The sequence below is a fragment of the Eptatretus burgeri genome, chromosome 1 (genome assembly GCF_056783735.1).
Source record: "Eptatretus burgeri isolate ZD-2024b chromosome 1, Ebu_testis_v1, whole genome shotgun sequence".
Taxonomy (NCBI): Eukaryota; Metazoa; Chordata; class Myxini; order Myxiniformes; family Myxinidae; genus Eptatretus; species Eptatretus burgeri.
In genome coordinates this window covers 20740191-20754380 of record NC_140961.1, presented here as the reverse complement: position 1 = coordinate 20754380, position 14190 = coordinate 20740191, and the positions used below count along the sequence as shown (strand labels likewise).

At 44.5% G+C, this 14190-nt stretch overlaps 1 protein-coding gene across 3 annotated transcripts in view; it reads right to left on the bottom strand.

Annotated features, from left to right (window-relative positions):
- Positions 1-14190, bottom strand: part of RPA1 (replication protein A1) — a 61934-nt gene that overhangs the window by 12769 nt on the left and 34975 nt on the right. For all 3 annotated transcript variants that reach the window (XM_085874252.1, XM_085874261.1, XM_085874269.1), the window contains 4 exons: positions 4642-4744; positions 4426-4494; positions 4076-4274; positions 3820-3959 (listed from right to left, as the gene is read on the bottom strand). In XM_085874252.1, the coding sequence (XP_085730378.1) occupies positions 3820-3959; positions 4076-4274; positions 4426-4494; positions 4642-4744 (511 nt within the window). The remainder of the gene's footprint in view (positions 1-3819; positions 3960-4075; positions 4275-4425; positions 4495-4641; positions 4745-14190) is intronic.

Genomic DNA, 14190 nt, shown 5'->3' with positions numbered 1-14190 from the left:
TTCTGGTGCCAAGTTGCGAGCAGGAGAGGGAGGCAGGTCCGCCCGCCGTTCGACCGCATACTCCGAGCCAGCAGAACCCCAGACCGAGGTGAGGCACGAAGCACAGCAAGGCCACGAGACACTATGAAACCAGGGCCGAATCAGCGCAACAACACAGCACGCTCCCAGCACAACAGCCTCCCCCAGAACTGTTTTTCTGTCCCGATCTTCTTCCTCCTCGCCTTTTCCCCGAACAGAGCCTTTTATCCTCGAGTCCTCGTCACTTCCAATCGAGCCGTTTTTATTGGCCCTCCGCCAATCGTGATCACGGGGTGGAGCCATCCGCAGCACTGTCCTGTGACATCACGGCAAGCCTCCAGGGAATTCTAAAAGGGTTTACACAGACACACTTACCCTATCCCGTCTCCTGTCTAATTACGTGACAATTATCATTTCCCCCTTAAAGAAATGGACATTTACGAGACAACTTATCACCACTGAATTGCTACTTATTACATCGAGATCCTGGTAAACTCGAACAGCATGGCATACCTAATTAAACATCCTAATTACCCTTTGAATGCATACCCCCCCCTCAAACGTAACAATATTAAGAAATCACCCAATGCTAGTACGAATGCTACCAAGGCCTTTTGCACATGCACAGTGTGCACGCGTTTTCAGTGACTCACTTCCGTGAGACGGGGCACTTTTAATTTGCCATTGCATCCATCCATCGGGACCATATTCTGTGCAGAGCGTTGGTGATGCCTAAGCAGTCTCCTTGGCTATTGGGGCACAATCCTGGAAGGGTCGCCACTCCGTTGCAGGATACCAGCAAGCTGGCACTCATTTTGCAGACGTCGGAAGGATGACAGGCAGAGTCAAACCCACCTGGTATTAATTAAACAACTGAGTGGGATTTAAACTTCGGATCCTCGGATCCCAAGCCCACCACCCTGACCATTAAGCCAACACCAGGCGTATGCACTTTTAATCTGCCATTGCTCGCATGAAATCCAATTCAAATTGTCTTTTTAACATCATGTTCGGCATTTTGATGAAAGAGTGGCAATTTCAAAATGGTTAACTACAATTGTCATGTTCCTGAATGCAAATCAAATTCATGGAAATAGGAATACGATAAATATCCGTGGATGAGAGGAGTCTGGTGCGTACCACCTCTTGTTGGTACAAGCAGCAGCAGTGGATAAAATATACAAACACACAGATATGGATGGATGCTTCTCCTTTTACCATAAGATGCAACCATCCAGTAAAATTTATTTTTCAGTCCCTGGACCAAACAAACAAAAAAATACATCAATAACGGCCCTCACAACCTGCACTGCTCCTGTACCTCCTCTCTCCACCTCCCAACATGATGAATGGTAAATGGTCATTTAAAAAACTTACCCTGTGCATTAAATTGACAACCCCAAGATATGACCTCTCCATCAACGTGAAAAAGTAGGCGACCCAAACCAGATACGGTGTCTTCCTCTGGGAAGTGTACCTGAATGTTGAGAATGACTGCATTGGCTTTCCGATTGCACACTCCATTAAATAAATCACCGAACCTGCCATCTCTGAAATTGCAGCTGAAGCTGAGTCCATGAGCCTATTACTTTCCCATCTCAGACAGGTCGGTGGTTTCTGTTTTCTTGCACCTCATTTCTGGTGTTGCACCCTCTGCCCTCTCCGTGCCGTCCCCTGTCCATTACACACTCTGTTGAAGAAAATTTTATGCCAGAAGGCATAATTACATTCTTCTCTTGATCATGTGATACCCACTAGACCACAAGAGTGTCCATTTTGGCTAATCCTTATGAAATGGAATTAGAGGGCTGCGATCGGAGATTGCTGATGATTCCCAGTGTAACCCAATTCATAATCCTCATGACAATTCACAAACCCATGTTTGTTTTGTGTGTGCATTTGTTTGGCGCACTACTCCTACAGTTCTGGGATGATTACATCCAGATTTGCTACATAGGATCAGCATGACCCCAATTAATGTATAGGGGTGTTTCTATCTTTGATGTAGTCTTAGAGTGGGGGGGGGGTTTAGGGGGTGGACTCAAATTCTGTATGTAAATGTGTATCGTGTAGCGCCGCCTCCAGGTTGGGGAGGGTATTACAAGTCTCCACCATTTACAGTACAGTATTCCTGTCCCCACATTTTCCAGTGCAGTGAGGTGTTTTGAATTACAAGCAGTAGGTATGTTTTTGCTTAATGCACGTAACCTGGGTTATTTATTTTGCCGAAACAGAAGTGTCAGTTGCCCAAATAAATATTTTGCCGAAACAGAGGTGTACAACGCCAAAATAAAGGTATGCGCCGGAAGAACGTGTTGCATGCTTGGAACAAGATCGCCCGTATGGTGGGTGCTCTGCTAATACTGCAGTACCTAAATTTGGAAGCACCTGAAATTCTGGCTCATCATTAAATTTTTATATATATTTTTTTAATTGGAAAAATGAAATTGAAATGTTCAGGGGGGGGGGGGGGGAGGGGAAGTAGTAAATAAATAGAAAAAAAAAATCAATCAAATAATTGTATTTTCAAAATAACAAGCTCAAATGAGCTAAGATCCTCATCCTCTTAATGATGACGTCATAAAAACGAATATGACATCATTATGATGTATCAGGTTTGCGATAAATTATAAATTATTATCTGTGCTAGTGCCCGGCTTGATTCCCGCAAACAAAATTCAAACAGCTTGCCTAGTTTCAGAGATAACGGTATAGGCGATTTCCATTAGCGGCGATATGACGTCAACTTTTTTCTCGGAATAATTTTCAAAATCGGAGATGGTTACTGCCTGCGCGTGGGCTTTCTGCATATACATGGCAAGTTTCACGAAGATCCGATGAAAACTCTGGGTTGTGAAACAAAAAAATGTCAAAAAACAAGAATGACGTCATCGTGATGTATGATATGTGCGGTAATTCATCTCTGCTAATGCCCCGTTCGATTCCCGCAAACAGAATTCAAAAAGCTTGCCTAGTTTTGGAGATAATATTTTAGGCGATTTCCATTAGCGGAGATATTTTGTCGTCAACTTTTTTTTCTCGGAGGAATTTTCAAAATCGGAGATGGTTACTGTATGCGCAGGGTATTTTTACATATATACGCCAAGTTTCAGGAAGTTTCGATGAAAACTGTAGGCTGTGAAACAAAAAAGTCCACAAGAAGAAGCAGAAGAACAACAACGCGAGTAAGACTTCGATATCCTCCACGAGGATCTAAAAATTACAAAATTGTAAATTCAAAAAAAATTAAACATAAAATTCAATAATCCCGCCCCCCCCCCAAATAAATAAATAATGGAAATATTATTCTTCAAACAGCAGGACACCACACAGACATCAAGACAAAAAGCATCATGCCTCCCTCCCGGCACCATAATAAATGACTGGTTTTTATCGTGATCAAGCCACATGGGATGGCTTGTAACGTGCATCACAGCTTGTTAGTTACAAATGTCCTTAACACAAGGACAATAGTTTTAATCGGTGGACTTGCACACAAATGACATGAATAGAAGGAAATGGAACCATCAACACAGGATGAGAGCTATACCTGGGATTTCAGCCTCGTGAGTTACGTGCTCAGACGGCAATGTCAAACAGGCCAACCCAATGGTGATGGCAAAGACACAATATCAAACCCACAATACGAGATTGAAGAAATGGTGGGGTGGAAAAACAAAAACAACCCCATAAAAGGTGGGGAAGGGTGGAGAAGGGCAGGCAGGTGTCCATTTTGGGTAATTTATGTGATCTGGGTACACTTGGCTGAAAGTACAGTCACCCACTTGCTTCCATACTTACATCTGCGCCCCAGATTGTGAGTCTGACCGATGTTTTTGATTGGTCGACCAGCTCAACATTTCTCTTTGATACTTCACGGTTTGTCGATTTCACCATGACTTTGTTCGGTTCTTCAACAGAGCAGCAAATGCCCAACACATCTGTGGGCATGGAATAAACAAGAATTCGTTGAGACACGACAAGAGGTATAAAGAGCACGACTTTACCAAAAGCAAATTTGAAAGTCGGAAAACCTGCCAAAAACATCCACCCGTACCAATCATTGTGTCCTTCTGCTTTGTGGCAAGCTCAGAAATTGGAATGAAAGCGAAGGAAACGCCAGGAAGAGCATCAGCTTCGGGTCCCTCGCATGGAACCACTGTAGTGTCTGAATTGAAGGTCATCTCATAGTCATTCCTCAGAGATGTGAACTGTTTATTGGCAGTTTTGAGAGTTGCTCTGGAGATGAAGTAAACCTGAGAGGTGAGAGGAGAAAATAAATTGCAAAAAAGGTGAGTATGGAATGGGGGTGGAGGGGGGGGTGGTCAGAGTGAGAGGGTATGAGGGGTGAGAGAGGACGCAAAAGAGTAATGGGGTATATGCGACATGCAACAAGGACAGACACACCTTATTCAACTCGATAAGGCTGTGGAATTTGTCACATTGATCAGTAAAGGCGGTCGCCCTGATTTCACCCTGAGGAAGGATGGAAAAGATGGAGAAAACGATCAAGAAAGGATGGTTCAAATCCAAGATGACATCATACTCCTCAGTTGGCTCGTAACATCATCCTTTTCTACATTGTGTGAACACAATGTCATCCGTTTCTTTCACTCTGCTCACCCCCTCGTCAGTGAGGTCCATCGAGAAGAGACGACCTTCTCCCCGTGAGTTGCTCCACGTCCTGATGTTTGTTTTGTGGGTAACGCGAGCACGAATAGTCCACCTGTACAGAATTGGACAACAAAGTAAAGGCCCATGGGATGATTATAACATGTGGCATGTTGTAAACAGAATTAATATCAAGACTTTAGTTGAAGGTGCACATGGGCTTTAAAGTGTGCGGACGGCTAGCTTTTTGTGGCCTGCATTAAAGCTCTTGTAGCACGTCATCTGGACAGGGCTACCGTGCACCCTCTCCTCTCCCACCTCCCCCTGCAACCCCAACCTAGTACTCTACTTGGATGGTATATTTTTGTTCCTTGGGATGTTCTCGGTGAGAAAAGAAAAAGATGTTAACAGGAAATATCTTGGGTTGGAATTGGACTTTAGACACATTATTGATAGGTACCCATATTCACGTGAAGCGGTTTTAATACTCTGAAATGTTGAGGGTATGATTGCTTAGCAGGTTCCTATCCCATTTTGAAGTGACTGTTCGTTTGAAAGATTATTCAATTGCCTGTTCAATGGTGCATCAAATGAGCATTTCTGATGAATAATTCATCCGAACCGTCATGCAATCACAATGACAAATAGTCAAGGCAAACATTTAATCAAATTAACAGGACTTGTTCTGATTATTTCTACATCTATACTATAAAGGAGCTAACTCCGCCATGGCCAGTCTCAAGCCCGGATGTGAAAGGAGGAGGGGGGGTTGGGCGTCAGAGCTGGCAACTCGGCCCGTAAAACTCCCTTGCTGAAAGTCATGATGGATATACAACGAGCAGCAGATTCAGATCTGGCTGGGGCGTTCCCCAGAAGCGACGCGCATCATCAACCCCCGGAGTATGTGAGAAATCAGCAAGGGGTACCGCCGGTCCAAAGGAGGCGGCTAAAGAGAGTTGGAACAATCCATTTTGTATCTTAGAATGTCAGAACCATGACAGGGAGAAGCAGAAAATTGGCAGAGGCACTAAAAAGGAGGTGGGTATCCGTGGCATGTGTGCAGGAGATAAAATGGAAGGGACAAGAGCACAAGAGAGATTAGAGAAGGATATAAACTCTTCTACTTAGGTGGTAGAGAAGGAAGAAATGGAGTCGGTATTATCTTGAATGAGGAGCTCGAACAGCAAGTGGTGGATGTCAGCAGGGAGTCAGACAGATTGAGAGTCAAAATCATATGGGGAAGGAGTATCTTGCATATAATCTCTGGGTACACCCCCCAAGTTGGATGCTCAGAACAAGACAAGGAGGAATTCCGAGAACATCTGGAAGACCTGATCACGAACATCCCAGGGGACGAACCCATGATCCTGGGAGCAGACCTTAATTGTCACGTGTGAAGTACTTCTGAAGGATATGAGATGATGATCCATGGTGGCAAAGGATATGGAACCAGAAACGAGGAAGGGGAGAGGATGCTCAATGGCGGAGAGTTTGGAACTTTTCTTTGTTAATACTGGATTCCAGAAAAGGGAAGAACATCTGGTGACATATAAAAGTGTAGTAGGCAGGACATAGACCGACTATTTCTTGGTATGTAGCAAAGACCGAAAGCAAGTGAAAGACGCGAAGGTAATACCTGGGGAAGTAGTAGCTCATCATCACCACCGAATGCTAGTGATGGACCTGTTTGATAGGGGGAAGGGGAGAAAGAGGAGCCAGGACCAGAGAGAAAGGAAGATCATAATTTGGAAACTGAAAGATTCGGTAGCGGAGGACCAGGACAGGGTCAGGGACAAGATGACCAACGCTGGCACGGAGGACCTCTGGAAGACCTTGAAGGGGGTACTGGTAGAAGAATCAGCAGAGGTGTGGGAGAACATCTGGGAAAAGCATACAAGATAAGGAAGTTTGGTGGTGGTCAGACAAAGTTCAGAACATCATCAAGATGAAGAAAGCTGCCTTCAAGGAGTGGCAGAGGGATAGAGAAAACCAGTAAAAGAGGGACCGCTACAAGGCAGCAAAGGAGGAAGCCCGAATATCAGTGGCAGAAGGAAAGGGGCAAGCCACAAAGGAGTGGTCCAAGGAGATGGAAACACCGGAGGGAGAGAAAAGGGTGTACAAGGTAGCAAAACAACAGGAGAGAGAGCAAGAAGAGACATCCCAACTATGAAGGTGATCAAAGATAGGGAAGGGATCATCTTCGTTGAGGAAGAAATGGTTAGAGCTCGGTGGAAAGAATACTTTGAAACACTGCTAAATGAGAGGAATGAAGCAGAAGAGCCGATTGAAACACCACCAGTGGAAGGACCAGTCCAAATGGTAACAATGCAGGAAGTCAGCGAAGCCATCAGGAAAATGAAGAAGACCAAAGCAGCGGAACCATCCAAATGATCAAAGCACTTGGACACCATGGAGTCCTTTGGACCCACTGGATCATCGAGAACATCTGGATAACGGGGAATATGCCAGAAGACTGGAGAGAAAGTGTACTGGTTCCAATCTACAAACAAAAAGGATATGTGCTCGATTGCCGGAACTACAGGGGAATCAAACTCACGGAGCAGATGCTGAAGATCACCGAAAGGATTCTGGACAACAAAATCAGAGAAGTCACGAACATCGACCAAACGCAGTTTGGCTTTCGACCTAAACGGGGCACTACGGATGCTATTTTCATCTTCAGACAGCTGCAAGAGAAGCATCTGGAAAAGAACAAGTGACTACCATGTGTTCGTCGACCTGGAAAAGGCATACGACAGAATCCCCCAGGAGTTGGTCTACTGGAGTTTACGCAAGAAAGGAGTACCTGAACACTTAAAAAACATCATCCGGAACGCCTACAACCGATCAACAACTAAGGTCAAAACAGAACACGGAATGATGGAGAGCTTCGAAATCGAGGTTGGCCTTCATCAAGGGTCAGCACCAAGTCCGTTTTTGTTTGTCATAATCTTGGACATCATCAGCCAAGAATGCCGAACCGGCCTTCTCTGGGAAATGCTGTTTGCAGAGGACTTGGCGATCACGGCAAAAACGGAGAAAGATCTGCAAAACCAACTTCAAAATTGGCAGAGAAGACTGGAACAAAAAGGAATGAAGATGAATGTGAAAAAGACCATCAATGACCAGCGAGAAGAGCAAGACCAAGAGAAAAATCAACATCAAGGATACGGGGGGGGCAACCTTGAGCCAAGTTGAGGCCTTTGTGTACCTGGGAAGTACTGTGGATAGCAATGGAGGCAGTGAGAAGGCTGTGAGAGAAAGAGTGAAGGCAGGCTGGAAGAAATGGAGGGAGGTCACTGGTGTAACATATGACAAGAAGTTACCATTGAAACTGAGGATTAAGGTATACAAGACAGTCATCAGACCAGTGCTCCTGTACGGAGCTGAAACGTGAGCATTGAAGAAGAAGGAACAGCGACTACTAATGAGAACAGAGATGAGAATGTTGAGGTGGATTATGGGCATCAGTCCAAGACTTGGTTTTTCAAACCCGGGGGAGTGACCCCAAGTGGGGTCGTCGAGCAAATTTCGTGGGGTCGCGGGCGTCCGCTTGCAGCGAAAAAAAATTGTCTATTTTTGATCGGTGTTTAGGTTTACGGGATGTAATATAAACGGTTCGTTCAAAGTATGGGAACCGGCGCAACATGACGCTTGGAATGGGATCCAGCTGATGCGTGGGCTCGCTGAAGGGCGGTTCATTTTGGCAGAAAATTAGTGGTTTGATCCACGGCCTCTTAGACTCAGACTCTGACTCCATCATTAACGTCTATTCACGTCTCCATGTATGACTCGAGACCCTATTTGTGATGACAGCACCGGCCACCAGCAAATCTCGAGAACGTTCTTACCAGGATAAATTTCTAGACCTTGGATTTTACTACGTGGTGGATAAAAGTGGGGCACAGAGGCCTCAGTGTGTGATTTGTTTCGAAGTGCTTTCTACGGAGTCTATGAAACAAAATAAGTTGCAGAGGCATTTGACTACAAAACATGTGCCTTATCAGGATAAGGAGAGAGCGCTCTTTGAGAGGAAACTTCTTGCACTCAAGAATACGCGCCTTGACAGAAAGGGTACATGCCATCAGAGGCCTCATATCGAGTGTTGCTCCATGTTGCCAAGACTAAAAAGCCTCACTCCATTGCGGAAGAACTCGTGCTGCCATGTGCAAAGGACATGGTATCTCTGATGGTTGGGGAGGAAGCGGCGAAGAAACTGGCAGTTATATCCCTCTCTGACAACACCATCCAACGCAGAATTGAAGATACGAGTCTGGGCATAACGGCTCGGATCGTACAGAAGATCAAGGAATCGCCGTGGCACGCCGTACAGTTGGACGAGTCCACTGATATCGCATCGCATGCGCAACTCATCGTCTGAGTCCGCTTCATCAAGGTTGATAACTTTGTCGATGAGCCTCTGCTCATCAAACCATTGGAGGCCACCACCAAAGGCGAGGACATTTTTGGGAAAGAAGAGCAGTTTTATCGTGACCATGATCTGGACTTCGGAAAGTTGCTCGGTTCTACAACAGACAGCACGCCAGCAATGTTAGGAGTGCATTCTGGATTCAAGGCTAAATTGCTTGAAGTGGCTCCTCAGACCTCCATGGTACACAGCATGATTCACCGAGAAGTGCTCGCCTCTCGTACTTTGCCAGAAACCTTGCAGAGCGTGCTCTCAAAAGTCGTAAAAATGGTGAATCGCATCAAATCGAGCACCCTCAACACGAGGTTATTCAGGCTATTCTGCCAGGAGATGGACGCTGACCATAAGAATTTACTATTCTACACTCAAGTCAGATGGTTATCTCGAGGAAACCTCCTTCTGCGCGTTTACGAGCTCAAAGATGAACTGAAGGAGTTCCTACGCACACAAGGGAAAACGGCATGGGTAGCGTTGCTTGAGTCAGACTCTTGGCTGTCAGAACTGTGCTATCTCGTTGACATCTTTGAACGTCTCAATGTCCTCAACCGCTCCATCCAAAGCAAAGACGCCAACCTCATGATTTTTCACGACAAAATGAGCGGATTTCTGGCGACTCTAAAATTACTGGCAGACAAAGCAGCTGTTAAGCGCATCAGCCTTCCCCCCCTCCCCCCCCCCCGTCTAGTGGAGCATCTAACGACCTGCCTGTACGATGATACTGAGCTCAACAGTCTTTCTGGGGAGATAGCACGTCACCTTCGGTCGCTCATTGAACAGTTCGAGCACCAATTCCCTGAGCTGGATGTGCAGTCCTTTTCTGTGGTTTGGGACCCATTCACGGCTCCACTGGACTCCATTGCTGATGAAGGTGATACAGCACAGGAAGAGCTTGTACAGCTCCAGTCGGATTCGTTGTCGACATTCTGGTGCAAAATGCTGCCGTCGTACCCGACCCTGTCACGGCGCGCCATTAAAGTTCTCATGCCATATCCTTAAGCATACTTTTGTGAGCAGTCGTTCTCCACCATGGTGGTGATTAAAACAAAGTACAGAAATCACCTAGAAATGGAGCATGATATGATCCTGGCATTGTCATCCACTTCTCCACGAATAGAGAAGTTGGTTTCTCAAAAACAGGCTCATCCTTCTCACTGATATATCGAAATGTCATTCGGACTAAACTTCTGAAACATTCAACTGTACTATTTGGATACTGTCGGCTATTCTCAGTTTACTCGTCTATGAAAACATGACGATGGTGAATAAAGTAAACAGTAAATGTTGTTGTGTCATCTGAAATCTTATCTTGTATATTATGAATTGGGTTTTGAATCTTTTGGGTCACGCGATGTAGAGAAGTTCTGAAATTGGGTCGCCACTAAAAAGGTTTGAAAACCACTGATCAAAGAGAAAAGAAAACGAACAAGAGCATCAAGGAAGGCATGGTTGGGATCGAGGAGAAGGTGAGAGAGGCAAGGTTGAGGTAGTTTGGACATGTGAAACGGAGAGGGGAAGAGGAACCATCAAGGAGAACAATGGAATTGAATGTACCTGGGAGAAGGAAAAGGGGAAGACAAGTGAAAAGATGGATGGACTGTGTAAAAAGAAAAGAAAAGACATGAAACACCATGGAATGAAGGAGGAATGGGTACAAGATCGGTTGAGGTGGAGGAAGGCTGCTCGTTGGGATGGAGGTGACCCCAGCTAAATGGGAAAGTCTTCGAAGAAGAAGAATATAATGGAGCCAAGTGTTTGTTATCTCCTCGTCGACGAAGCGTCAACGGTCCATGAAACACAGCTATATTGTACTTTGTATACATGACTGGATCACCATACTTTTTAGCTCACTATCACGAGTGAATGAGCAAAAATTATGGGGGGGTGGGGGTTAAATAGTGACGCCGAGGCCACAGAGTATTACCTATTCAGCCCAAGGTACATCACTGAACATGATTGGTCCAGTGCTATCACGTGCCTACCACAAAACAGACCAGTGACGGCAGGTTTACCAACATATATATATATATATATATATATATATATATATATATATATATATATATATATATATATATATATATATATATATATATATATATATATATATATATACACACATATACACTTGTCGTGAAGGTGGCCGGGTTAAAATCCCGCTCCTGTCAGCAGTTGTCGTAGGGGTGCTGGGTTTCGAATCCCACTACCTAAATTCGTGGTAGCCAGGCGGTTAACACCGACCAACCTCCCGGGACGGTCGAGCGTTCCTTATTCCTAGGAGGCGAACACACTCATTGACATGGATTTCAGCACACGCTCGAAGGGTATGGCGGATGGCAACACCGCTGTGGGGGAAGACGACAGAGCCCAGTGAGGGCAGTAGCGGATGGAGTACGAGTATTGGGAATGGAACGGACTGCCAGCACGAGAGGGTTTGATCCACGAACCCAACCACAAATACACGAAATGCATTTAAGGAAACATTTTTACAAGGACAATAATGAAGATTACAAGAAAAATCATGTAACAAATTGAATAAATAACTCGTATGATCGAGGCCTCGCACACACAGACGCAAACACAGACAAAGGGTGACAAAATAAAACCCCCTTTTAAAAAAATGTACTGGTACTCGGCCTGGCCAAGGGCTGGCTATCGTCGATCTGGTGTTGGGGAGCTTCGTCCAGCATGTGCACTTGCAAGCAAAATGGTGCCGTCTCTTGTCGAGCCCAGGAGGCAGACGCCTCCACCATCCACGTTTACACGCAGGCAGAATCGTGCTTCCAGTGTAGTGGCTTTCCAAACTCTACATGCACAAATATGACCAGCACCTCTTCGATCGACTCAAGACGTGAACTCCACCCCACTCGATCTGCTCTCTCTGAAGCCCCCTCGCCAAGCACACACAATTTGCCTTCAATCCACCCCTCTCTTTCTTATCCTCTGTCTCCACCGCTCCCGGGGCGTGGACTCCTCACCTCCAAACCCGGGAAGGCGGGCTTCTCCTGTTGTTTTTTCAGGGACTCGGTCCCTTGCTTACGGCCTGACTTGGAATACAAAAACATAGCGAAGGCAGTATCACAGAGGGTAATCATGTACAGGGGAACTTATTTTTACCCCCGAAGCAAATTAACACCGCACCACCCCTCGTGTGGTGACACGTAACACTTAAGCTGACAGATTCCCTGACATATACGTCAAGGTGCTTTTACCCGTCCACGGACCATGCTGCACTTTAAATCGGTTCATCAACACACACACACTATATACATATATATATATATATATATATATATATATATAAAATGATATAATGGAGCAAGTGTACAATTATGGATGTAGGTATATTGTATATGCATGTATGCATGCATGCATGTACACACAACATGGCCAAAAGTATGTGGACACCCCTTCTAATTAGTGGATTCGGCTATTTCAGCCACTCCCATTGCTGACAGGTGTATAAAATCAAGCACACAGCCATGAAATCTCCATAGACAAGCATTGGGAGGAGAATGGGCCACACTGAAGAGCTAAGTGACTTTCAATGTGGCACCGTCATAGGATGCCACCTTTCCAACAAGGGCAATTCTACAGCAGAAAGGCTAAAAACATGAAACTTCAAACTTGGCTTCACCCAATTATAAAGTTATTAGCACAAAACTATGGGTTCTCAGACAGACATTCAACAGACAACTCCTGGATATCTCATTCCCTCACGTTTTTCCGTTCCAGTGAAAAATGCACTTTTTTGCCACGGAATGTAAGGAGTTTGAGCTGATATTTTATGGCCCACCCCATAATTTTATAGATGAGAGCAATGTCTGTAAAATTATCTCAATTATGGGTTCAACACTCAAGGTTTCTGATTTTGTCATTCATTTTTGACCGGCCTTTTTATGAAATTCACATAGATGTTTTCAATTCACTCCTTTTTAGTGGTAATTCCGTTACCAAAATCATGAAATAAATCTGTGTGAGCTTATTCCTTGATCTTGGAGAAAGTCCCTGAAGATTATCTTTCATCGGGAGCCCAATGAAGAGATTACAGCCAAATTTCTAATTAAAAACCTAATACTTCTGAGAAAATGTGGTAACGGAATTACATTGGTAACAGAATTACAGTTAGAACTCAAGCTTGGTTTTCTCATGGTCTTTGAAAGGAATCATTGGTCTTTATATGCAATAAAAGGTGTCAGCACTTCCTAATTTAATTGTTTTAGTTGATTATTGGCCTAATTTAATTGTTTTAGTTGATTGTGTCAGGATACTTGACCTTCAACCTTTTCTTGAAGTCAGGAAGCTGTGCCATGTGAAGCCTGGATGTCAGAACTTTTAATCCGTCAACATCTGTGAAAATTGGCGGTACAGCAAAGAGACAAGTTGCCAAGGCTGTTCTGAGTCGCAACATCACTGTGACAACATCGGTGGAGTTTGCAGCGATTGCAGAGAAACAGTGTCCTGGTATAGAAGTCCTACATGTCTCCAAAGATGAAATTGAGCAGGCAAAGCCCAAGTTGCTGCAAGACTTTGAGAGTGTGCGTGCCATTCCAGATGTAAAGAAAAATCACATACAATCATCACCATTGGATCCTATTGTATTGATGTAACGCTTTCAGCATTACTTTCCAGAAGAAGACATCCACGGAAAGGGAATGAATGGATCCGAAATCCGTTTATGCCATTGAGAGATGACTTAGGTGTCACTAAGGAGGATAAATTGTTGGAGCTGTCTGCTGACGAAGGATTGAAGAGTTTTGAAACTACAACAGCACTTGCTTCTTTTTGGATAAAAGTGAAAGCAGAATATCCTGAACTTACTGAAATTGCTCTGAAAACTCCTCTGCCATTTCCTTCAACCTACCTCTGCGAGACTGGCTTCTCAACCATGAGCACAATTAAGACAAAGTACAGGAATAGTGTGGATATTCATTCTCCATTGCACGTGGCACTGTCCTCAATTCAACCACGATTGGATAAGCTGACAAAGAAAAAGCAGGCTCACCTTTCACATTAGTAAAAGTTAAGGATTTAACATGCCTATATCATCAATTTCATATTTTAACATTACCACATTTTCAAAGTTGTCTTCAATGTAATGTTACCCATTTCCTTTTCACGTCTTTATTCACTGG